Source organism: Pseudophryne corroboree, chromosome 3, assembly GCF_028390025.1.
Source record: "Pseudophryne corroboree isolate aPseCor3 chromosome 3, aPseCor3.hap2, whole genome shotgun sequence".
Lineage (NCBI taxonomy): Eukaryota > Metazoa > Chordata > Amphibia > Anura > Myobatrachidae > Pseudophryne > Pseudophryne corroboree.
In genome coordinates, this window is record NC_086446.1 from 567,579,689 (window position 1) to 567,605,727 (window position 26,039).

A 26,039-nucleotide genomic window follows, 5' to 3' on the forward strand; every position below is an offset into this window, starting at 1 on the left:
GATGGTTCCCACGTATAAAGGTATCTTTCAAATCAGGATAACATCCACGACAATTCCATAAAGTTTTTATTAAAAGTTCATAAAAATAGCAAAATAGAATGTTTTTCTATGTATTGTCCACCTTCTGATTTGTACAGAAAACATGCAGGTCAGATGTCATAGACAGAAATTGGCATAATCCGGTTTTATGTCAATACTGGCATGTAAAGCATACTTCAAAAAAATGGTATTCCATAGAAGAAACAAAAGGACGATGAAAACTCAATGTAAAAAATCACTACCTGGTGACATAAAACCGGATTATGCCAATTTCTGTCTATGACATCTGACCTGCATGTTTTCTGTACAAATCAGAAGGTGGACAATACATAGAAAAACATTCTATTTTGCTATTTTTATGAACTTTTAATAAAAACTTTATGGAATTGTCGTGGATGTTATCCTGATTTGAAAGATACCTTTATACGTGGGAACCATCCCCCTCCAAAAGTGAGTGGGGTACGTTTACTGGGAAAAAAATCCTCTCTTGCCTTATGACACGGTTGATACAGTGTTTAAAGATACCTTTATACACCTGTCTGCATCTATTTCTATGTGAGTTTTGGTACGTCCAAAACACCTGTGGAGTGGTGGCGAGATACTATCCCTGTCTTCTATCAAATTGGTTTTCTGGCACCTTAGGCCTCTTTTTCTGGACACTCTGTGGCCGTGTGTTTTTTTAGTTTTTTTGTGTTTTAAGCAATACTACCCATATACTGTATTTTCTCCCTTTTTTTCATGTGTAACATCTGGACATTGAGAGACTTTCGATAGACCGATTACCAGAAGGGACCACAGCATTTGTGATGTATATCCAATTTTAAAGATTGTGTTATCGCCTTTGATCTATCCTTCCTCCCTTTTCTTTTGAATATTCCCTTGATCTGTTATTTGGACAGATCTGTTGAGGATTTAGATTGGGCTGATAACTTTGCGCCAGGAATTTACACTATTTCAATTTTTATTAGTACATAGACCCCTTAGGGAGAGATGTACTAAGCCTTGGAGAGTGATTAAGGGGAGAGAGATAAAGTATAAGTCAATCAGCTCCTAACTACCACGTTACAGGCTGTGTTTGGAAAATGACAGTTATGAGGTGGTTGGATGGTACTTTATTTCTCTCCAAGGCTTAGTACATCTCCACCTTTAAGGGGATCAATGTATAAAGTCTTGGAGAGAGATAAAGTACAATCTAACCACCTCCTAACCCTTATTTTTCAACCACATCCTGTAACATAGTAGTTTGGAGCTGACTGGCTGGTACACAGACCCATAGACCCCTAAACCCTAACAATGTGCAAGTCACCACAAAGGAAGGAGGATGCGCGGAAATGATCAATCCTGTTTTGTGAAGTATGTGTTGGTTTAGTAAAGAGCAGAATAAATACCCAACATTTCCTACCATCTGGAGCCTGGATTAAAGGTGTACTCAATAAACTGACAATCCTGGGTTCCCACTCTACTATCTAGTCACCAAATATCCATTTACAAACTGGAGACATTTCCTATATCTCTTTTCATGGATAACGTTTTGTTAAAGAAGTACTGCAGGACTGATGATTGTAACTGACCTCTAGCGGAATGTAGTTATGTGGCACCTACATCCCACCCCCTCACTATCCCGACGGACGGCATGCCGACCAACGTGGACTATTCCCACTCGTGGGTGTCCACAACACCCATAGAGTTGGAATAGAACCTGTGGCGAGCTCAGCTCGTCACCGAACCCGCTGGGGGCTTCGTTGCACTTGTGTGTCCCCCCCCCCCCCCCCCCCCCGCCGGCCATGTAAATGCTGGAATCCTGCCGTTGGTATTGTGACCGGTGGTCTCCTGACTGCCGACCACACATACCCAACCCCCTCTAGCTGAGTGCGTGGGGAAAATGTGGTCTATACAGGGGATAGTAAGAGAGGAGGGGGCCCGTGTGCAATCTCTGTCTGGGTCCCCTCATCTCTAGCCGGCAGTGTAGTCTGTGTAAGTATTAATTGACTGTGCTACAGTCTATTGTGCATGCTCAGGTCTCTGGGGAAATGGCATGGCTGCCATTTTCCCTGTGATTTCCTTACTGCATGAAAATAGCCGCTGCATCATTTTCCCTGTGATTTTGCAGTGCTGCCACGGCCGGCGTGGGACTCCGGAACCGAGGGGTCCGTGTTTACCTCACATACTGCACCCATTCTAAATATGGAACTGGGTCTATAGGCCACTCTCTGACGGAATATCCCTTTGACATAAAGATATATTCAGAGTTTTATAGATATCTCCTCTCTGATGTAAATGAGCAGAAGTAGGTTTGAGGAGCATTCAGAAAATTCAGGGATTTTACCTCGGCAATCGTTATCTTATTGCAGTAAATAAATGTGGATGGCACAGGCGTGTTTCTACTATGAAAGGCTTCACAATGTTCTGAATAAGGTTTGTTTTTGAGAGTCAGATGATGGAGCATCAGATCTGGCTGACCCTAAAGAAGGGGTTTCTGGTTTTATCCCCTATAACGTCCTTTTTCTTATTCTACAAGGGGTTCTTGTAAGTGAGTAAAATGACTCTTGGTACAACTACAAGTGGTAACGACCACTTATTTTCCCAATAAAAATAAAATGTAGGGAGGAGTGTCATACATGATCGAGTCACATTATTATGACCACCAGCTAATAGCCAGAGAAACCACCGTGTGCAGCATGGACAGCATCTAGATGGACTGAACTGTTGTTTTAGACACATGTCTGGTAGCCCCCAGGTTCATTTTGATGGTGAGCTTCTCCATTGTAGCATGTCGGTCGGCCCTCAAGCAACCTTCATAGCCGACATTCACCTCTCACATCAGTGGCACATGGTGCTCCGCAGATTCCACGTCAGTTATTCGCAATGGTGCCATTTGTCCAGTCACAATACAACTTCACCACAGCAGCACGTGAACAGTTCACAGTCTGCGCTGTTTCAGAAATACTGCCACCCTTGGCCAGAAAGCCGATAATCATCCCTTTTTGCAACTGGGAAAAATCTCCCCATTTACCCATGAAAGCAACTAGTGATACGGCCTGTCGCACACCTTATATACCCACCAAGCCAGTGCACAACACGTGACGTACTTCAAATGTAGGAGGTGGTCATAATAATGTGACTGTGTACATGGGATATACAACTACATATTTAGTGCACTTAAAGGCATAATGGCTAGGGCAGTGTTAATTGCCAATAAGAAATGGAAAATTAATGAAAGAAAAGCATTAGTGACTGGTTACTGTACTGTGCAAATTTGTACCAATTTTAATTAACAACTACATATGTGCTGGTCACTAAGACTGTTTGATTATATCCTATTATTTCACCCCCGTAGTACATCACTGGTAGCGGTACATACAGTGGGGCAGATGTATTAACCTGGAGAAGGCATAAGGAAGTGATAAACCAGTGATATATGCAAGGTGATAACGCACCAGCCAATCAGATCCTAACTGTTAATTTACATATTGGAGCTGATTGGCTGGTGCCTTTATCACCTTGCACATATCACTGGTTTATCACGTCCTTATGCCTTCTCCAGGTTAATACATCTGCCCCATAGTCTGATAATGCTTAGTCACGAATTTTTCCACACTGACCGCTATAATTGTTATTTCACTGTGCTATTTATGAAGTTTTCCCATATCTCTTAGATTGTAAGCTCATTTGGTTAGGCCATCTTTACTTTCTGTTTCATGTTATTGGACGTAATTCGTATTCTTTAATGATGCGTGCAATGTACGGGGCTGCATAATATGTTAATGCTTAATAAATAAAGAATATTAATAATTGTCATACAAAAGTAAATACATATATAACTGCATGGTTTTCGATGTATAATATAAAAAAAAGAAAATGCATCCGTCCAATAATAAGGTTAATTTTCTGTGTAACTATGCTGCTATAAATAATGTCAGAAATACAGATTCTATTGCCATCATTATACGAGAGCCGCAGTAAGGAGGCCTGGAGAAGGGTACTTCAGGAAATCATGTTTCCTCCATCTTTGCAAGTACACAAAAGACTGTGGGTTTGATGTGTCAAGCATTGGAGAGAGATAAAGTCCAGTCGTTGCCTAAAGCAGTTGGCTGCTTTGGGACACCTCTCCACTTTAACTCTCTCCAAGGCATGATACATCTCCCCCTGGGACATGTTCCGCTCTCCCACACCAATCTGAAACCATCAGATTGGCTCTGATACACTATGCACTGACCCATGACATCTGTGTAATGAGCAGTCATTCTTCAAAAAAGCCATTGTGCCAGATAAGAAATCACACAGCCTGTATTATGTTACATGGACCACCCTTTGGACCCCCTTCCCTGTGAATACTGTACACTAGTCTATGACACATTTTATACAGGCATTCAAATTTTGTTCAAAGTTTTAAAATGCATATAGACTTTCTGTCCTCCATCTGATTGACATAGTAGCAGTGACAGAAGGGAGATACTTCAAGGGTTCTATTTCTCATTGGTGGTCCATTGGCTGTATTATGTATCATTGCACAACACAGCAATAACCCTAACATCTGATGCGTGTCATACAACAAATGATCGCTCCGCCAAGTGACCAGCACCAATCCGGCGATCATTGATGATCGCGATCAGCAGGGGCATTTGGAAAAAACAGCATGTTAAAAATCCCAGACTCGCAAATCCAGATCATTTTTAACAAAGATGGGTTAAGTAATAGCAAAGGTGCCTCATCCTTTTAAACACAATATGAATTTTACTTGAAACGCAAACCATCCCTGTCAGCTTTGCTATTTTTCCTTGTCCTGTCCAGGCTGCCTGCTTAGTCTCTTGTTAGCAAGCTATTAGGATGTCAGGGAACACAACATAGTGCTGCTGACCTGCACCCAAGAAAGCAAATGTATTTTTTGGCTCAGAGTTTGCTGACGTTTTTTTGGCCTGATACAATATTTGGCATTTGTTTCTGTATCCGTGAGCAGGACTGGCGCAAGTAATTAAAACAACCGCTCCAGCAATTCTTGGATGTATCCTGAACAACTGCAGAGAACACACTTGTTCAACCAAAACAAAGAACAAGTGCTTGTCATTTATCTTGTGATAAAAAGCCATCGTCAGGCGGCTTTAATTTAGACCTTCCTTTCCTTCCCAGGTGCACGCTGTAAGACTTACTGTAACCCAGCAGAATACTGCAGCTGCCAGGTCTCTGAAATGACTTTGTGTGGAAACAGTGAATCTTTCAAGAAGGAGATTTTTTATTAATAATACAAAATCTGCTTTAATTTTACACTGCTCGCTTCAGATGTTATCAATAGGACTGTCTAATTACAGAGAATGAACAGTAATTTTTCCAGTAATGATGCATAGTAATATAATATGCTTCAAACCAAGATTGTAACATGTGCAGAGGAAATACAGGGTATGATGCAGAGATGGATGCTAAAAGCAGAGCAGCTCTGTCTTTGGATGTAGCTGTTGTGCGAAAATATGCTAATGCCGCAGGAGGCAAAAGACGCCAACTGCTGAGTGCTGCGTCTGAAGATCCAGCACTGGATCACTATCGCAACAATTGGTCGCAGCATCGGTCAACTGAGCAACCCTAAGGTAACTCAGAATGTCCAGCACATCTCCGCTGCAGAGGCCAGTAAATCCCTGTTGCGGTCCCCACACCGCTCCTAAATGTCCATAGCAAGCCAGTGCAGCATCTGTGCATGCACAGATCTCACACAATTGGAGATATACTTAAACCATCAGATTTGCGTACACCTCTGAATTAGGCCCACGGAATGCTACTGTGTACACACATCCCTCATCCTGAACCCAATAATACTGAAGGAATGGAAAACAATGCTACTGCTCTATGATTGGCTCATACACACATATATGTAATTACCTCATACACACATATATGTCATTACCTCATACATACATGTCATTAGCTCATACACACATGTCATTAGCTCATACACACATCATTAGCTCATACACACATGTCATTAGCTCGTACACACATATATGTCATTAGCTCAGACACACATGTTATTAGCTCATACACATGTCATTAGCTCATAGTATGAGCTAATGACATGTGTGTATGAGCTAATGACATATATGTGTGTATGACTATGAACTAATGACATGTATGAGCTAATGACGTGTGTATGAGCTAATGACATATACGTGTGTATGCATATGAGACTTTTTCTTGCGGCCCAAACAAGACTTAGACCTTAATTATTCGTCCCAGTTGGGATTTTGAGTTTGACATACCTGGTTTACAAGGTCACCATGTACTTGATATCCAGAGAATAGATTGTTAGTAAAATAACTTGAGGATTGTGGGTACCATTACTAGATGACACTTGTTTATCTCCTCTCCAGTTGGGCCAATAGTTTGTTTGACAAACTAATTGGCAATTCCTTTGTACAAAAAAATAAATAAATAAATAAATAAAATATATATATATATATATATATATATATTTTATATTTCAGGCCCATTTTTTTCAGTACTTATTATGACAGACTTTTTCATTTTAAACGAACTTAGTATTTAGCGGGAACAGTGGCTGCGAGAACCACTGTCCCTACGAGTTCCATCCCAGGCAACTGTAACCGGTTGGAGGCTGCTGGAGAGGATCTCCATAGGCATATGCGGTTAACGCTATCCATTAACCATAATGCCAAACTCGGAAAAGCTGAGCTTTTTGGAAGTTGGTATATCGGGGTCAGACTGTACTGTGGTCTGCAGTGGAAATAAGCATTTTGCAGGAGATTTCTGTGAAATTTGCTTGTTATTAAAACATTGCTTAGAACTGTATAGTTTCCACAGATGTTGCATACTCTCTACAGTATTACATCTTCTCTCAAACCCTGGCTTTACTGCTTGGTTTTAAAATGTATACGTATATGTAGCTGGAAAGAGCAGATATGCTACATAGTTTAAACCGGTATTAAAGTTGCATGTAATAAAATGTTATGTATGATGGCTGACACAATGTCAGAAATACAACCAATATAATGTAACTGCAAATGTAGTTCCACATCCTACTGGTTATAGCCCATTAATAAAACCCAAGATTTCCTCCTGGAATAAGCAGTACACTGTTTCGGAATATGGCTTAAATTAAGTAAAATGCACACAAAAATAGCCATGTATGAAATATTTTGATTGCCCTCAATATAGGGCAGTACATATGGTGTAATGGTTAGCATTACTGCCTCACAGCACTGATGTCATGGGTTCGATTCCCACCATGGCACTAACTGTGTGGAGTTTGTATATTCTCCCCGTACTTGCGTGGGTTTCCTCTGGGTACTCCGGTTTCCTCCCACAATCCATAAATATACTGGTGGGTTAATTGGCTTCCAACAAAAATTATCCCTAGTGTGAATGTGTCTGTGTGTACATGTGATAGGGAATATAGATTGTAAGCTCCATTGGAGCAGGGACTGATGTGAATGGCCAAATATTCTCTGTAAAGCGCTGCGGAATATGTGTGCGCTATATAAAATAACTGGTAATAAATAATAAAATAAATAATATTGGAAGTACAATAAGACCTACAACAAAAAGGGACTATAGACTGTCCAACATGTACATTAAAGGCAGCCAGGGGCGGATTGGGAACAAAAAGCGGCCCTGGAAAAATTTGTACTAGTGGCCCCACTTGGGCAGCACCAGAGGTGTAAGGTCTAGCCATGGGCCATGGCAGCAGCACCCTCCCCCCAAGACTTTCCAGATAATGGGGATGTCCAGCATCAAGGGGAAGTTAAACGGAAATAAAATTAAATGTTATAAGCACATTATATGATACACCTTTAGAATTTAGGAAACTATATAATTCTCTAGAAAGATATATTTTCTTGCTTATTACACCAACCGTATCCCAATCACTATTCACTCAATCTTATGTGTCAGCCAAGCAGGCAGTCAGAGCATACACTAGATCAACTGCAATCACAGGCTAAGTGGCAAAGTCATTTTCATATATGCAAATTGTTTGGCATCTTATTCATTATGTCTATAAATAGGACCACATGTCCTCAAACAAAACAGGCCCGAGGGTGCGTCGGCCCACCAGGAATCTTCCCTGTAGACCCTATGGCCAATCCACCTCTGAAGGCAGCATTACCTTATCTTATTTACAGACAAGATCTCTACCGGTTTGTACCATAGCTCCATTTTATATGTATGTAGTTACAGCTGACTGCAGCCAGCTTGGGAATTCTCTGATTAAGATCTAGACACAGAAGGAAAAAGCACATTATGACTAATGTCCTCTCTTTCAACTTTACTGTTTGGCATTACAACAAAACCCCTAGTCAGTACAGACTTCTCAAGTGCATTAAAAAGTGGTCAAAATAATCTAAACAATAAGAGCAGCAATTGTTCTAGGTAAGTAATCAAGAGAGCGGACGTAATAACAACTGTAAGAAAATGCATAAGGAATATCTATTAGTATTCTTTATTTTTTTACTTCCCATATTTCTATGTCTTGCATCTTTGTATGTACAAAGATACCACTTTAAATGCTTTTAAGTATTGCATTTACCATAAATCACATCACACAGAAAATCTTAGTATTGTACATGTATTACAAGAAATGGGAGCTCCAGTAAAAAGATTTTTGACGAAGTATAAAAGCATTTTTTAACCAATGTATACCACACAATCTCTTATTTTTTAAACAACAGATTGGAGAGTTATGTGGATCATACATCAGCCAGGCGATTCCCCTATGCGGATCCGGTCCACTGATCGGCGACAAAAAACGGACACAGATGACCGGTGATCCATCTGGGAATCTGCAAAATCCAGCATATTAAAAATCTTAGACTCGCTGATTCCGATTTTTTTTTGGATCAGAATCTGTGAATTGAGGATTTCCAACATGTTGGATTTCCCCGATCTCTGACCTAGGCATAGGGAGAAGGGGGAATTGCTCCAGTACTCTGCTGATGTATGGCCCCCAATACATCAGCCAGGCAATTCACATTGGAGAACTTAAGTATGTTCTTATTTCTTTTTACTGTAATGGAAGAACTATTTCATTGTTCATTGTGGGATATTTTCCTTTCATCAGGATAAATTGAATATTTAGAGTTTGTGTTGAACTCAATGAAACGTTCTCTTTTCAATGTAAACTATGTTACTTTGTAGGTTTCTTTTCCAAAAATGTGAGGTTTTCAGTGGCAGCTAATCAGTGACCTCTGAGGGGGTACTACATAACCCTGAGAATTTGCCCATGCTCTCTGAGGTATCACGTGAAACCAAAGTCATACCAGCTATGACTGTAAATAGGAACCATCATATGTAAGGCATCAGTCATTGATTCATTCATGGGGTATTTTTAACTTTGGGATATTTGGAAAGGTGGAATATTCTGCCTGGAGCCAGAATGACACTTTCTCTTGGCAAATAACTTTCAACATCTTATTGAACATATGTTTTTAAGACAACCACACAATCCCATTGAATGGCACATGCTTTGGCTTCTGTTTTCGTTGCTGCGGTGTCATTTAGAAAATATATAGCAAATGTTCCCATCTTATTAGGAAAAACTGTATCTCCTATCATGGTATGTGGAAATGTGGTGGAGCAGAAATCCTTTAACAAACAGTAGGTTTATAAGGTGCAATTATCACCAAAGACAAACTTGATTTAATGTTTTTTTAAACATTAAAAGGCCTCTCTGACATGATGTCAAGTAAAGCAGAAACCTCCAATCATTAAATTGTTACGCAAAAATAGCTTAGATTGTATATTGCAAAACCCTGCGATTATTTCTTGTGCAAGAAGTTTTTAATAAGTATCTTAGTGCAAAATGGTCTCTAAAATGCTGAATGGGATATATATCATACTAGTTACCAGCCCGTCAAAATGACGGAACAACATAAGAGTAATGTCTGCTCCGGCGACTGTGCATGCCTGAACGGAGCAACACTTGAATTGCTCTGTTAGGCACCATCTAGTGGCTCCTGGCGCGCAAAACACTTGAATCCCCCATAGAGGTGATGAGCAGCGTTAGCCTTTTATTATAAAGGATTAAATGTTTCTCTTTCCAATTTTATTTCTTTTTTTGTAAAAGGGAATTTGTATTGTTTTAAACACTTTACAAACACTATGGTCACATTTGCCCCTTATCCTATAGCACATTTATATATACACAAAATTATTATATTGGGTGTTCTATACTATATGAACATTCAAAATATTGACATTCATTAAGTTGACAACATGGTGGCTATGTCAACATAAAACATGTTGAAACATATTGAACATGTTGAAATGTTCATAACCATAACCATATCGATATTCAGCTTGTTGACTACTGATGTAAATTCGATGTTGTTGAAATATCAATAATGTCATTTTAGTGTAATGCTACCCTAATGCTGACTCTAAACCTAACTATAACCCTAACAGTCATCATAATGCTAATCTTAACCCTAACACTAAATCTAACAGTAACCGTCACTCTAAACATCACACTAAGCCTAATTGACATGTTGACACTGTGACAATGTTGGCATTTCTTATATCAGCAAAAATGTGCTGATAGTGAGGACAGATACAGTACTTTCATAAGCAGGTGTATAGGGGTGGTGCAACTCTGAATCAGTCACTGTACGCATACTGTACCTCCCAACTGTCCTGATTTTGTGGGAAAGTCCCATTTGTCTGGAACTGCCCCACCTGCGGGCCAAAGTGTCACGTGGTGCAAAGAAAGTTGGGCGGCACCCTGTCACTCACTGCTTATTCACAGGAGACAGAGGGGCTCGGGACATGGCCAGCAGCTCACAGGACACGCCCCCACAGTGATGAAAACGGGAGACGTGGCTCCAGAGAGCAACATTCCCGGGAAGCCGCGCCCCTTTTGCCGAGGCTGCGCTTCCTTTTCGGCATGGCCGGATCCAAGGAAGGGTGACGGGGGCAGTCATCCCGGGGCCCTAACACATTAGGGGCCTCCACACTCTCCCCCTGAATCGGGCACCACCTGCACTAAAATCGGAGCACAGCGTGATTTAGCTGTGTTTCCGATGCGATGTCCTCAGTATACGGCCACCGATGAAGTGCAGCTGCAGTCTGACTCTCGCGGGATCTCACTTTCACAGCCACGGCCGCTGGGAATGTGTGAAGTGCAGGAGCTGAGAGGGAGGCTGAACCATTTTAGTCTCAAATCCTTCCTCAGCGGGGCTGGCAGCATCTGATAGATTGGCTCACTGGCTGGCGGATTTGTCTTGTGTGGTGCCGGACCACCCTACCGCATTCCCCTGTGGTGCAGCTTTGAGGTACCTCGACCTGTCACCTGCAGCACACAGCAGCCAGACACAGTGCTGTGCTTGTATACTATACAGTAATAATCTGAGTGAGTTTACTGTTTTATCAATCAAAATATTACTAATTAACCTAATGGAAAATGTTATATAGTGTTTATGAATAAAACACAGGCAGATGTATTAACCTGGAGAAGGCATAAGGAAGTGATAAACCAGTGTTAAGTGCAAGGTGATAAAGGCACCAGCCAATCATCTCCAATATGTAAATTAACAGTTAGGATCTGATTGGCTGCTGCCTTTATCACCTTGCACATATCACTGGATTATCACTTCCTTATGCCTTCTCCAGGTTAATACATCTGCCCTATTAACTGATATGTCAGCCAGCCAGGTCAGCATGATATGTTTATCAATTGCCTGCACTGGCTATATGGTACCGTCGCCCTTGGTACATTAATATGGTATTGATCGGGTGGTAGTGACCTGACAGATTAAAGAAATTTGGAATAATTCAATAATAGGAATAGATTATTATTCCATATTATTATACCAAAGGTGACGGAAGCATATAGCCAGTGCAGGCAATTGCTAAACATATAGGAGCCCCCAAAAGTTGGTTGTCCAGGGCCCCCACAGCCCTACTTTTTGGGCATGCACCTTCGGTGAGTGCAGGAGTCCTGACTTGAATCTACACAATGTTGGGAGGTATGCTGTACATGTAAGATTAAAGATAAATTATTGCAAAACACAAAGATGAATTAGAAATATTCATTTACATATATACTTCTAAGTGGAATGACTAAATCCTGGTTAGGTAGGAAATACCGGCAGTTAGAATCCTGATGGATAGAATGCCCTACCCCTATATCTAACCGGGTGTGGTTCATCAAATCGACAGTATCTAGGTCGTCAATGTTTAGGTCGACCACTATAGGTCGACAGTCACTAGGTCGACATGGATGGAAGGTCGACAGGGTTTCTAGGTCGACATGTGCTAGGTCGACAGGTCTAAAGGTCGACATGAGGATTATTTTTTTTTGTGTCGTTTTCTACGTAGAGTGACCGGGATCCCAAATTAGTGCACCACGTCCCCTCGCATGGCTCGCTTCGCTCGCCATGCTTCGGGCATGGTGCCTTTGCTCCGCTACCGCTTCGCTCGGCACACTTTACCGTTCCAATCGTAGTCCACGTGGATCGTTAAGTATGAAAAAAAGAAAAAAAAGAAAAAAAAATGTGAAAAACTCATGTCGACCTTTAGACCTGTCGACCTAGCACATGTCGACCTACTAACTCTGTCGATCTTCCATCCATGTCGACCTAGTGACTGTCGACCTATAGTGGTCGACCTAAACATTGTCGACCTAGATACTGTCGATCTTCAGACCGGATCCCATCTAACCCACCCCTCCCTCAGTCTAACCCTAACTGCACCCTCTCCCCACAGCCTAACCTTCTCCTCTCGTGGCCTACCCATAGCCCTCCCCTCCCGCAGTCTAACCATAACACTCCCTGCAGCCTGACCCTAACCTCTGCCGCAGCCTATCCCTAGCCCTCCCCTCCTGCAGCCTAACCCAAACCCTCCCCTCCCACAGCCTAGCCCTAATCGCCTCCCCCTCCGCAACCAAACCATCCGTCCTTCCCCTTCCCCCGTAGGCTAACCCTAACCCTTCCTTCTGTGCCCATCCCCCAATACTTACCGTCGGGATTCTGACCATCGGGATCCTGACTGCATCCCCTGTATACAAACCCTGTATTAGGTTGGAGTACTGTAGTAAAAAAGATCTGGAAGGACAGTTATGCAAACTAGAGCAAAGGAAAACATGTAAACTAATCATGTTAGCTCCCATTTTCTAAACTGCACCATATAAATGTCATATAGCATCTGCCTGCCTTTAGGGGGCTACTACCCCCTTCTTAGCTGTTATAGATATCCATATTTATGTCTTTATTCTGTGATGCAAATTATATTAGAGACAAAATATTACGATGATCTAAAATCTTAAGAGAGTCAATACTGAGAAGAAGGCTTTAATGTCACAGTTAGCTCTCCAAATAACTTTCTTTTATTTTCTGTTTATTCTTGGCAATGCTAAATTCTGTAATTGCAGTGTTAGTATTGTTTATTTTACATTTGAACTAAATGCCAAAAATGCAACTCTAGGGAGTGTGATTACAAGCTTGTTCAGAGTTCACGTTACTTGATGAGCAGAAATTCTATCATTTATTAAAAAACTCTTGTAAACTGTTTGTGTTTCATTTATTATGAAAACAGCCTTAAAGACATATGTACTGCCAAACCAGTAGATCTTTAAAACTGTTTAAATCTTTGAGGGTCAGTCTTGCCAATAAAGGGTTCTGAGCTGGAGGTATCTGTGGATATTGGCGGTATCTGCGGATGTATTGTGTGATTTTCAGTTGACTGCGTATGCGCAAAAAAAGGGAAAACGGGGTCTGTGCATGATGCGTCTGCAGTAGCAAATAGATCAGTGCGAGCTGTACGAGTGCACATAGCCTAACTTTAAATGGGCTTTTGTAGGTGATAACTGGGTGGTGGCCATGTGATCACATGGAACTGTTCCATCTCGTGAATGTGTCTTGGAAGTGTTATGAGCAAGTATGCAGAGTTCCTCTGGGGACAGAGAAGGGACCCCTATTTCAGTGGAATATTTTGCATCCAGCAAAGTTTACAGCTTCCTGTGCTCTGATTGGTGGATGGTTCCAGCCATCCACCCTTGTGTGACGGGAGCATACCCATATTGCAGCATACCCAGGAACACTGATCATGGTTAAGGCTAGTGGCCGAGAGGCAGGCAGAGGAAGTTCCCTGGCCGTTCAGTTTCTGTTTATCATAAAATACAGTTAGAACAGCTGGGGAACATTCTCTGCCTGGTTCATAGTCACCAGCTGCAATCATGAACTGTGTGGCCTCAAGAAGGTCAGCCTACACTTGGCCACTTGCACTTGTTAGAGTCAGTATGAACAGTATCTGATAGCAGTTAACATGCCAGCTTATTCAGGGTAGAACAATCAGACTTCAAGGTAACTGTAAATGATCTACCTTGTTTAACAAATGTGGCAAAAATACAATTAATACGAACAATTAAAGAATAGATTTAAAAAAACAATCAGCATTAATCAACCAATCTGCTTCTTTTTCCAACATCATTTCCCAGCCAAAAAAAACATATAACTTTTTTGCCCTGTGCACTCCAAAGAATACCTGAATGACTACACTTGTGTTCTATCTACTGTACTCCAAGGCATGGCTTGAAATATTTTTCTAAAATCTAGGAGCCAGGATTAAATCGTAGGAGACAGACCACCGTTCCCAAAATGATGAAATTCTAAAAAAAATTAAATCCCCCCGCAGTCACATTACTGAGAAGCTTCCCCCAACCCCCCGGGCAAATCAAACCCCATGGCCACACAACTAGGGGTTCCCCGGGGCACACCAACCCCCACAGCCATACAACTAAGGAAGTACACCCAGGCAAACCAGCCCTCTTCAGCAGGGCAAACAACTTTCCCCCCACCCCCCGCTTCCACATTAATGAGCAGCTAACCCCCCGGGCAACCAACCCCCATGGCTACACAACTAAGGGGGTACCCCAGACAAAACCACCCCTCGGTTTCCACCCTCTGTTTCCACCTTATGTGGCCACACCACTACCCCCTCCGAAGCTGTAATCCCCGGCCTTGCATATAACCTCACACCAGAGAGCTTTATGTAGCCGGAGTTTGAAGGCAGCAGACAATGCAGGCCAGGGCGAACAGGAGAAGTCAGCACAGACCGGGGCAGACAGGCACAGTAGTCAGCAAAGGCTTGGACAGGCACTCAGCACATGCACTGCTGTGCATGGAACAGTGACGTGCGGTGAGGTGATGCACATCCTTTCCTGTCATACTAACGTATTAGCCAGAGTTTTGACTATATAATGGTATATGAAAAATAAAAAGAATATGTTAGAAATATCTTCTTTGTATTATTGTATCATTTTTATAGTAAAAACTCTGGAGTAAAAAGTCTATGGCAGGTGAGGCACCGTCTGCCTTTTCCGCACATCTCTGATCAAAAATCAAATTCCCACCAGTATATACTGCTGCACTTGTGTATAATGCCCACATGAACTCTTTGGCTCATATATTGTGTGTAAATCTGGCTCTGGTACTAGCCAGTGCCTCCTGAGCCATTTACCTCACCCCACGTCCCTGGCATGAAATGACCACCAACCGTAATACATGCAAGCTCACAAATCTCCACTGGGGCTGACGAGAATCTGCTTCCTCCCTCTCTGCATAATCTGATTGACAGGTAGAACAATCAAGGGGCCATGGCGACCTGGCCCCCGGGATTTGTCGAGCCCTGCTCTAAGGTTGTATGCTTTAGGTATTTTGTGGTTATGCAGTTTCAACACATACAAAAAAAATAAAAATTATCTGTGTTTTCGAATTATGGGTCAGATTCAGAGATGTACGCAAACCGTCTCCAATGTTTTCAGATCTGCGCATGTTCAGGGTCTGTACTGCGCAGTTGCAGATCAACAACAGTCGCAATGCCCCCAAAGCCGCAGCATGATTGACACATGATTGTCAGAACAATTGGGAGTGCTGGCAGGTGTGGGGTAAAAAAATGTGAAAATGTATTCCCAATGTTACTGGAATGGTGATATACAGTTCTGCCATCAGAATTTTTGGGACTGCCAGAATAAGGTAGCCCCCCCTTCCGCTCTCCCTGCGGCACCCACAGTTAGCTGTTTAGGCTCCGTTTGCAGTACATCAGGTGACGCCCCTAAACACGACTGCAGTGTGCTGGGACCACAGCAAAAGCACATGGAAGGAGTCTGGAGAAGGCAGTCATAGAGGCACAGCACTATTGGCATTTCGACTTTGGATTTGACCACAAACCAATTGGAGCTTGTGGACCGGCAGCCAATCAGGAGCTGCTGCTGCAACCACTCTTGAGTGGATGCAAGTCCCAATAAAAAATGCAGCTGGCGCTGTCCCTGTATTACTGCCTGCAGTGCATGACCATCAACACCACTGCCATCCGAGCCCCCTCGTAGCCTGGGTCTGGGACTCCAGTCCTGGCAGTCCCCTCCTGATAGTGGCCCTGGTGACGTAACATTAAAATTGATTAAATCATGATGGGGCAAATGACCTCAGATATTGAAGGGTTAACTAAAACATTTCTACATGGTTAAAAGATTAAGGGCCTAATTCAGGTTGGATCGCTTATGCGATCCAAAAAGCAGTTTTACGATAGTCAGGAAACGACGCAGGCCCGTTCTGTGCATGTGCAGAATGGGTCCTGCGATCACATCGCTGGATTGCGAACACCTTTGCTTGATTGACAGGCAGATGCGTTCGGGGGGAGGGGCAGGGGCGTGTCGCCACCAATTTCCAGTCGTGGCATGGCTAAGGACTTTATTACGAGATGCAGTTTCCTTGGCTTTGCAAGCCACCCTGCAACAGGTAGTCTGAGTAAGCAGATGAACATTGCGACCATCGCATCCTGTACTGCGATTGCATCGATCATAGCATTGCTATCGCAAATGCAGGAAGGAGATGCTATGCACCTCTTCCTGCATCTGTATTGCTAAAGATTGCAATTACAAAGCTGCAGCGAGCAGATTTTACAAATGCAATCCTTACTGACTTACTAAGAACTGTTTTAAACAAGCAGCAGTTGATAAATAACAGATTTATTTCTTAGCATTAAAACATATATTAAATCTCAGAGAACTTTTTATAGTTAACCGAGACATAGAAAATATAATATTTTACAAAGTGTAATTTTTTGGAATGATGCTTATTTGAAGTCACATAAATATTTTTCTTCTATATTGCTCTGTATGGTGTCTACTGATGGTAATGACTAGCTGCATGGAGGAGGACATATAACAGAATGGGCCCCTGCACGCTCTTATTCTCCGTCCATCCTCATTTATCTTACTCATCTGGATTTAGATATCTGAGGATCATGTGGATACCATAAAGTTTCCTGAAGCTGTTATTGTATTTTCCTACACAGTGACTGAATGTGTTTATTTCAATAGGATCCATATGTCCGCTGCCTTCCAGGAAAATGTTGATGGGGGAGTAATTGAAAGATTACTTTTGGGCTCTCCAACCAGGCATAAATTATTAGAAGACACCGAACTTTCTTTTGGCAAATAATTAGTGGTGTCCTGCTGAGAAAATGACATATTGCCCTAAAACCTTAAGTTGTCACATTCAACATGATTACTGCACATAATGATGTTGTTTAAGTGGCTCCACTGTCAAAAAAGACAGTTCAAAAATATGCTTGCACACACACACACACACACACACACACACACACACACACACACACACACAGACACTTAAAGGTTATGGATATATAAATACACCTAAATAAGAAACATGTTGGGGCTGATGTAATGAGGCCCGAGATCACTGGAGGTGGGAGATGCCGGACAATCTTGCATGTTTTTTAAAGGGGCAATCACTTACGAGGCAATACCATGACTTGTAAATCAGTGCCCCTTTAAAAAAACGTCCGCGATCGTCCGGCATCTTGCACTTCCGGCGATCTTGGGTGTCATTACATCTGGCCCAATGACTGTTTTGAACGATGTTTGCATGATATGGCTCAATATAACATAGGCTAAATATAGTAACGTTGGTCCATTTGTCAATGACGTGTAACGTTGGAGTCACAGGTTGAGTAATGGTAAACTGCTGGTAGCTGTAAAATGTGCAGCTGTAAATGACCCTAGTTATCCTGTACTGATTGGCTTACTTGAAGTTACCACAATACCTTTATTGTGATAACCCCAACTGCTATGCTTTTTTTCCTTCTAGGAGAATCACTGAGAACATGGGATTTTGGAGTGATGGCTTTGTTGTAGTTTCTGAATGAAGGGGGAAAGTCAAACCCTCCAAAGCAGAAATAAGAAAGGAAAGATCCACTGGAATACTCCTCTGCCATGGACAGAGCACAGGTCCTGCTCATGGACCTCAGAGATGTGCTGACGACGATTAGGATGAAGGCCAAATATGCTCTCTTCTTGGCCTTTGTGGTGGTCCTGGTCATCATTGAGAAGGAAAACAAGATCATCTCAAAGTAAGAGGGATTACTGGAAAACAGTTTAGCTCATAAACCATATCTTTGTATATGTATCATTTAAAACATCCTGGCCCCAGAAGTTGCATGGAAAATTAATTACCATTGGGCCTCATTCAGTGTTGTATGCAATACTGATATTTAAGAAGTTGAGCAATTATCAGCCAACTGCGCATGTGCCAAGGTACCTTAGCGATGCAATCCCATTCCCACAAAACAGGGTGCCTGCATCATAATTCCCACACCCAGTCTGCGCGACCACAGGGTTAGTCAAAGAGCAGATTATGGAATAATCGGCGACTGCCGCTGTGTATTTGTAACTGGTTATTTAGATCTGCAAAGCCACCTGTGGGTGTCTCTTTAGAAATAAAGGCACCTGTGTCATTTGCATATTTTTGGCATATGCGCTGCGCACTGTATCACAGCTTCAAAAGTATTAGAGTACTGTAAATCAGGCCCATTGTCCATTAATTAAACATACAATTCACAACATTATATATCATTCTGTTTTACAAATAAGATTTGAAAAAGTTTCTTGAAAAACACCTGTTTCCTTGCAGTGCCGGATCTAGACCTTGCGGTTTCCCTGGGTGGAAAAATAGGGGCAAAAATAAGGGCGTGGCTTCATAGAGAAGGGGCGTGGTCAGTTATGCCCCTGTAGCTGTGCCCACAGTAGTATTGCCCCCTGTAGAGTTGTGCCCCCAGTAGTATTGCCCCCAGTACTGTGCCCCCTGTAGAGTTGTGCCTCCAGTAGTATTGCCCCCAGTACTGTGCCCCCTGTAGAGTTGTGCCCTCTAGTTGCGCCGTTTACAAAAAAAATAAAAAATTAATACTTACAATCCCCGCTCCTGCTTCCCGACCACTGCTGCCCTCTGTCTCCAGCCGCCGGCGCCGCTCCTCGGATCTGTGGGAGAGACGTCATGACGTCTCTCCCATAGCACCACATAGACACTAGAGGTCAATTATGACCACTAGCGTCTATGTGTCGCTCCCACAATGCAGTGCAGTGCGCGATGACTGCGCACTGCACAGCACCGGGCATCTAAACAGCACCGGGCAGCACCAGTAGCGGATCCTGCCACAGCAGCGCCCTCTGGAAGGCGGCGCCCCAGGCAAAAATCCTGCTTGCCCATAGCAAGATCCGCTATTGATTCCTTGGTAACACTGTGGACCTCCTTATTGAGTGTAGTGCAAAAAGCATTGCCCATGCACCGCACATCTATATGGCCATAATGGAGTGTAGTACAAATAGCCTGGCTTGTGCACTGCAAATCTAAATGACCATTATGGAGAGCAGTGAAAAAAGCCTTGCCCATCTAGATGGCTATTACAGGTGTAGTGCAAAAAGCCTTGCACATGCACTGCGCATCTCAATGACCATTACAGGTGTCTTGCAGAAAGCCTTGCTCATGCATCGCGCATCTAGATAGCTACTACAGGCAGTGGCGGCTCCTACCTTGTTAGAGTTGGAGGACTGCCACTACTGCTAGGTCTCCTCATCCTTGTCCCCGCCGCAGCCGCTGATTGGGTCCAGGCACCAGAGCTATTTACAGTTCACAGACACTGTGACCCAGAGCATATGCAGTAGCGGTGATAGTACTGTGCATGCTAGGGCTGACAAGGCAGGGAGCTGGCTTCCTACAGGAAGCTAGGTCTCTGACTATTGCAGCCCGGTCTGGCAGTCACGGAGGGAGGAAACACCTCCTGTAGTTTCTGTGACTGGCAGGTAGGACTTCCAATAGGAAGTCACTGCAAGTCACAGTGAAGCCAGTGAAGTCTCACGGACTGCATCTGGCTTTACTGTCAGTGAGCTGGGTGGCAGATTTTACCTGGGGGGAAGGGGGGGGGGGGGAGCTGCAGTCCCTCAGCCCATAGGGAAACACTGCCACGGATTACAGGTGCAGTGCAAAAAGCATTACTCATGCACCACGCAACTAGATGGCTATTACTGAGTGTAGTGCAAAAAGCCTTGCTCATGCACCACACATTTAGATGACCCTCCCTGTGCACATCAATGTGCATGGACACGCTTCAGCCTCAGAAGATAGCTGCTCTGTTTACCATAATTTAGTACCATCTAGTCATGACTATGAGGGGAAATCAGGAAGGTGTTTTAACCCTTTGCTGCAGAGGGTTTCTCACTAATGTGCTGACTGCTGAGCCCATTTTTCCGTATTCCAACATTAATATCAGTATATTTATGCAGTATTCAGACAAACTTTCAGAGGAATTTTATTTGTCTTTTTGCTCTTTCTAATGTGTAGAATAAAATGTAACCAAAATGGGCAATATACAGATTGATATTGGTGGCTATTCAGAGATGGACGCAGATTATGCTCTCATAGCAAAATCTGCGTCCATATACTCACATGCTGGGGGGCCGCCCAGCACAGGGCAAGGCTGCCCAGCATATGTGGCGCCACCCCGTGATGTATTTGCAATTTAATTGTAAACGCATGACCCATGTCTGCGTAGGCACCACCGCTATGTTTCCATATGCAGGCAACGTCATAGGCCGGGCCCGAAAATGGCCATGACACGCCTGTGCTTCCCGATCTCCTTCCCCCCACCGCCACGTCGCCACCCCCGGACGTCCGCCACCTGTCAATCACCATGCAGTCGCATCCTTCATGGTGAAGGGTCGCGGACACGCTCTATGGCCTGTGCCCATGAACAGACCCAATGGACGCGGCCGCTACATGTGAACACAGCAGCTGCGTCCGACTCTGAATAAGACCCAGACAATAACTGCTAGGGAACCACATCACTTAAAAAAGGTGACTCCCCACATGTGCAGGTGTCATTATGAGGGAGATAGGGTACGTAGTGGCCTCCCATCCATGCATGTATTCCGTAGCACAGATTATCACCAGAAAACCTAAGGTGAGCACATCAAATCTGGGTTCCCCTTAAGCCAGTATGAGGAAAATTTTCCCCATCCCTGGAACTCATTATTTTTCTGTAGGAGTTAGTTGTCGTTATAATGTCAAATTAGGTTGCCATAAATCTTGGTGCGATTATGAGGAAGATATAAGATAATTGTGGCACATTTGTGGGGTTGGAATTTTGTTTTACGTTGGAGATATTGCACCTAAAAATCTTATACCACTGGGAGGCACAAAATGCGTTCTACTAAAAGTACAGGATAAGACATAAGCACCACCGTCTCAGGGCTGCGATGTGGTAACGGGACCCTGCATCAGCAAGTGAATACACACTTGCCTATGCAGGGGGACGATGGAGCTGAGTGGGATGCTATGCTGCATTTGGCCAATGGTATGCTGCAACAGGGCCAATTAGAAGACATAGCTAATGACCGCGGGAGCACCCAGATCAGGCATACACACTAGATGATATGGCCAATATATCCTTCCGATCCACTACGGAGCGATATATCGTCTAGTGTGTACCCGACTTAAGATGTGTCTCTCAAAGATGGTCTTTGCCTCTTTATTTAGTTTTAGTACACTCACTCAGTAAAATGAAAACTATCCTATTGGTGGAAAGTTGCCTATAGTTCTCACTCTCCTGAGTATATACTGATAATGCTGATTTGATTACCTTATAACCTTCACAATAATGGGTAAGAGACACAGTACGCAATTGGCGTATGGGGTACCGTAAGGGTACGCACTTAGCGTAGCATACGCTAGGCCGTGATCGAGATGCACATGCGGCACGCTCGCTCACAGCTTAATGCGTGGTGTCGAGCACGCTATAGGCGAGCGACTACCGTAATGCTACGCTACCAGCGTAGCGGACGCTCGAGACCACGAGGAGATCACGAGCGGCGCAGACGCTCACAAGATGACAATCAGTAAACCTTGAATGTAACACACAGAAAGGATACTCTTATACTGTAAACCTTGTACTGAAACACTGTAGCGATATAATGCTGCTTAACCTGATTAACACTAAAGCTGTTTGAGCGATCGAGACGCTCTTATTACCCACTGCAATGTAATGAACACACGATACCGTGCTAAGGATCCAACACCTTTACTTACAAGCTTTTAAGTTATATCGAAAAAGGTAAACAGTTCACAAGTCATACACTACAGACTAACATATAATTCTAACAGATTATCTAGACGGAAATATACAATAACGTCACAAGTCTTATACTATAACAGAGAGAAAGGGAATGGCCAATACACACAGAGAATAAATTGGTTTGCAGAGAATTACTTACACACACTGGGAATGATCGCTGCGCAGCCTGGTACCAGCTCCGAGTTAGTCAATATGAAAACCGTTTGTGGAGTGAGAGAGAGCTGCCCAGGCTGGCTGATCTTATATACACTGAGTACAGTATACTACAAAGGGACCTATAATCTCATTGCTCATTGGACACAGGAATGTCTCCTCGCATCATAACAAAAGGTCATAGGTTAGTTTGAACAGGTGGGCTGTGACTATATCAAACTGCTCAAGTGGGAGGGAATCTGAAGATTCCCGCCGCATGGGTAATGAACTGCAAATATATGAAATGTCCAGAATCTACTAATGGCCATAACTATACGCAGGAGCGATTTAATCTTTACCCAACCAGCACCGGATTATTGCTATTAAAATGTTCTTTAGTTAGGTACCAGACACAGCTGTTCAAACCCTGTCTGACCCTTCGTACCATACAAAGAGGAATTCCTCTGTCCAGCGACCATTTACATTAACCAAGCTTACAGTCATTATTAAGGGGAACATTATCTATAAAACATACTGTTTGGTTCTATTATTAAACGATTGAGTCGCCCGCTAGACGCACACAAACTCTACCGTAAATGCACATACCACGCGCTCGAGCGCATGGCCGAGGCGCCATTACGCGGCTGCGTATATCCGCACGCACGGGAGAGAATGTGCACGTGCAGCAGGCACGCGCATGAGGTGAAGATATGGCAACGTGTAGCGTGATATTTTTCTGACTTTGACAATACCAGCCTCCCTGATCTGCCTGCGTCCAGTGAAGTGTGTGGTCTGGAGGCTTGATGCTATTCACAATGAGCCATGTGATAATGGTCTCACTGCTGCTACCTGATGCTGCAAATTGCAGCATTGAATAGCAGGTGGTGGGGCAGAACTTACGCAATTTACCACACCATGTCCTCCCCACACTGACCACTTACACCATAATGTAATATTGACAAGTATGTGCCACTAAATACCTACCATAGGCCAGTACAAACTTCTCCTCTACAAACACCACAGAATTTGTTGGTAAACTTATGCACTTTCACTTGATTCTAGGTGTACTTCCAAATCAGGACACGCAGCTCCACAAATCAAGATTTCCCTCTGTGCCTTGCCTGTTGTGCATTTCATAAATGAGGCCCAATGTTTCTGCTCTGAATCTGAGCTGCAACCGGGGCCCCTGAGGACTAAGGGCCCACTGCTTCGAAGACCAGCAATGAGTTATCCCCTGCTCCCCTGGAACCATTTTGAGCAATGCCGGATGAATGTCTCAGTACAGAGAGCAGGGTGGGCCCCCATGGCCTGAGGGACTGGTCCCTTTCCTTAGGGAGGCAGGGTTGACCTTTTGTGTGCCTGGCTGATAGAGGAGTCCTGATACCTATCAGTGCTGATGATCACAGACACATAATGCCTCTAATACCCCTTTCATACCAAAAATCCAGGGATTAACCCGGGAATTCGGTCCCGGGATCATGCAGGGACATTCCCGGGTTGGCCCCGTTTATACCAGAATTTGGAGCCGGGACATCCCGGGTCGGCACTTTTCATACTGAACCCGGGATGGCCCTGCATTTTCTGAGAATGTCATTAGAAATGGCCCTTTTTCAGGCCCACAAAGATGAGGTCCTCTAGTGCCGATCTCATTAGGGAAACTATTTGTACCCACCTTAACGAGATGTTAAGTGATTAATAATGTAAACAATTTTACCTAAACAAAAGGTTTGCACTGTTTTATCCTTTGTTTTAATGGTGAAAAAGTAACCTGTTAAATGCACAGGCATGTATAGAGTGCAACTTTGCATAAAATGACATGTGGGGAACACATAGCAAACGTACATTAATATAACACACAAAAAAACAAAAACCCAACAACCCCCCCCCCCCCACCCCACCCCCAAACATGAAAATCGTGACTTATAACAGTACAAAACTATCAAAGAAAAATATACAGTCCAAAGACTGCCTTTGGCAATTGCCTATATATTTTGTAATCTGGAGATGATGGATTAGGGTTAGGGTTAGAGGGGTCATAGTAGGGACCTCTAGAATACAGGTGATAACTGTGCTCAGGGACAGGAGGGGCCTGGATAGCTGGGTACATATTGGGACCCTGAATGCGAGGCAAGATGCGTTCCAGGAACTGAAATTGGCGGTCTTGGTAGTCGCACAAGATGCGTTCTTGGTGTCCCATTATCTGCTTTATGAAGGATTGCTGCAGCTCTCTTTCCGCCTCTATAAAGCGGAATTGGCGGGCATCCTCCTGTTGCTGCATGTTGTTGTCCATGTTGCGCAGTTCTTCAACCAGCACCTTTGTCATTGCCCGTGCAGCAAGCTCCACTTTGTTGACTTTGCGTTTCCGTTTGGGAACTGAAAATACTGCAAGGGGAGTAAGAAGGAAAAAAGGGCATATAAGAAAAAGCAGTGATGTGATCGTACGTGTTTGTGGCATCCTCCCACCTGCACTAGATACACTCTGCGACAGTAAACTTTATGGCGGGCGGTTATGGTGGCATATAGTGCAGAATTCATGTTTATTGGAATGCAGGTGTTTAGAACAGAAATTATGCTAAGCAAGGACAAATACTATTGCTGCGCATCACAGGGGGATTTGGCTGGAGTGCCGCGCCCACATTTGTTTCCTGGCCAGTCACAGCGTCCACACTGTTGCCGGGTATACTGTCATCAATCGGGTTGACGGATGAGTCCAGATCGGGGTGGATAGGGTCATCTGCGAATAGTATGGGGGATGATGTTGATCGCCCACATTGGGTACTTTCCATGCTGGACTCACTCTCATCAGCAAGCACAAAGGGTGAGGGAGTGGCAGAGCTGGAGGAAGACAGGCTGATGGGGTCAGTGAGTGCAGTGTTGCCAAAAATTGATGCACATTGGTCATAAAACATCCAGCAGCACCTTGCAGCCCCACTTTTGTTCCGGTTGTGGTCATGGATGTGGTTAAACTGTTTTTTTAAGCGTTTTCAGTTTATTCACCACTTGTTGTTGGCTACGGATGATGCCCCGCGAGGCCAAGATCTTTGCTATGTTGTGGTATATCTGGGTATCCTTTACAGTGCCTCACCTCCTCATTTGTCCAAGACATTGCAGGGCCGCAGGGGTTAAAAAGTGTTGCGGGTGTCTGATGTGCCACAGAGCTGCAAGTACCTGCCTCCACGCTGCTGTGCTGCCTCTGCGCGTCTCAGAAAAATCACAACACCAGGAAGTGCCCTGAATAGCCAATCAGCATCAGCAGAGGCAACCCGGGAAGTGGGACATGTCCCTGCACCGTTCACACTGGCCAGGCTCCTGGGAAGATCCTGTGACCAACCCTGGTCGATAGCAGGGTTGAAATGCCGGGGGCATGATTCCTGGGATTTTGTCCCGGGACCCTTTCACAATGAGCAAATTCCCAGGTTGATGCGCGTTCATGTGCAATAACCCGGGAA

General features: G+C 43.7%; 1 protein-coding gene across 1 annotated transcript in view; it reads left to right on the forward strand.

Moving 5' to 3' along the window:
- Positions 1-26,039, forward strand: part of CHST3 (carbohydrate sulfotransferase 3) — a 176,661-nt gene that overhangs the window by 135,580 nt on the left and 15,042 nt on the right. The window contains exon 3 of the mRNA XM_063961315.1: positions 18,144-18,405. Within this exon, the coding sequence (XP_063817385.1) occupies positions 18,269-18,405 (137 nt within the window). The 5' untranslated portion in view covers positions 18,144-18,268. The remainder of the gene's footprint in view (positions 1-18,143; positions 18,406-26,039) is intronic.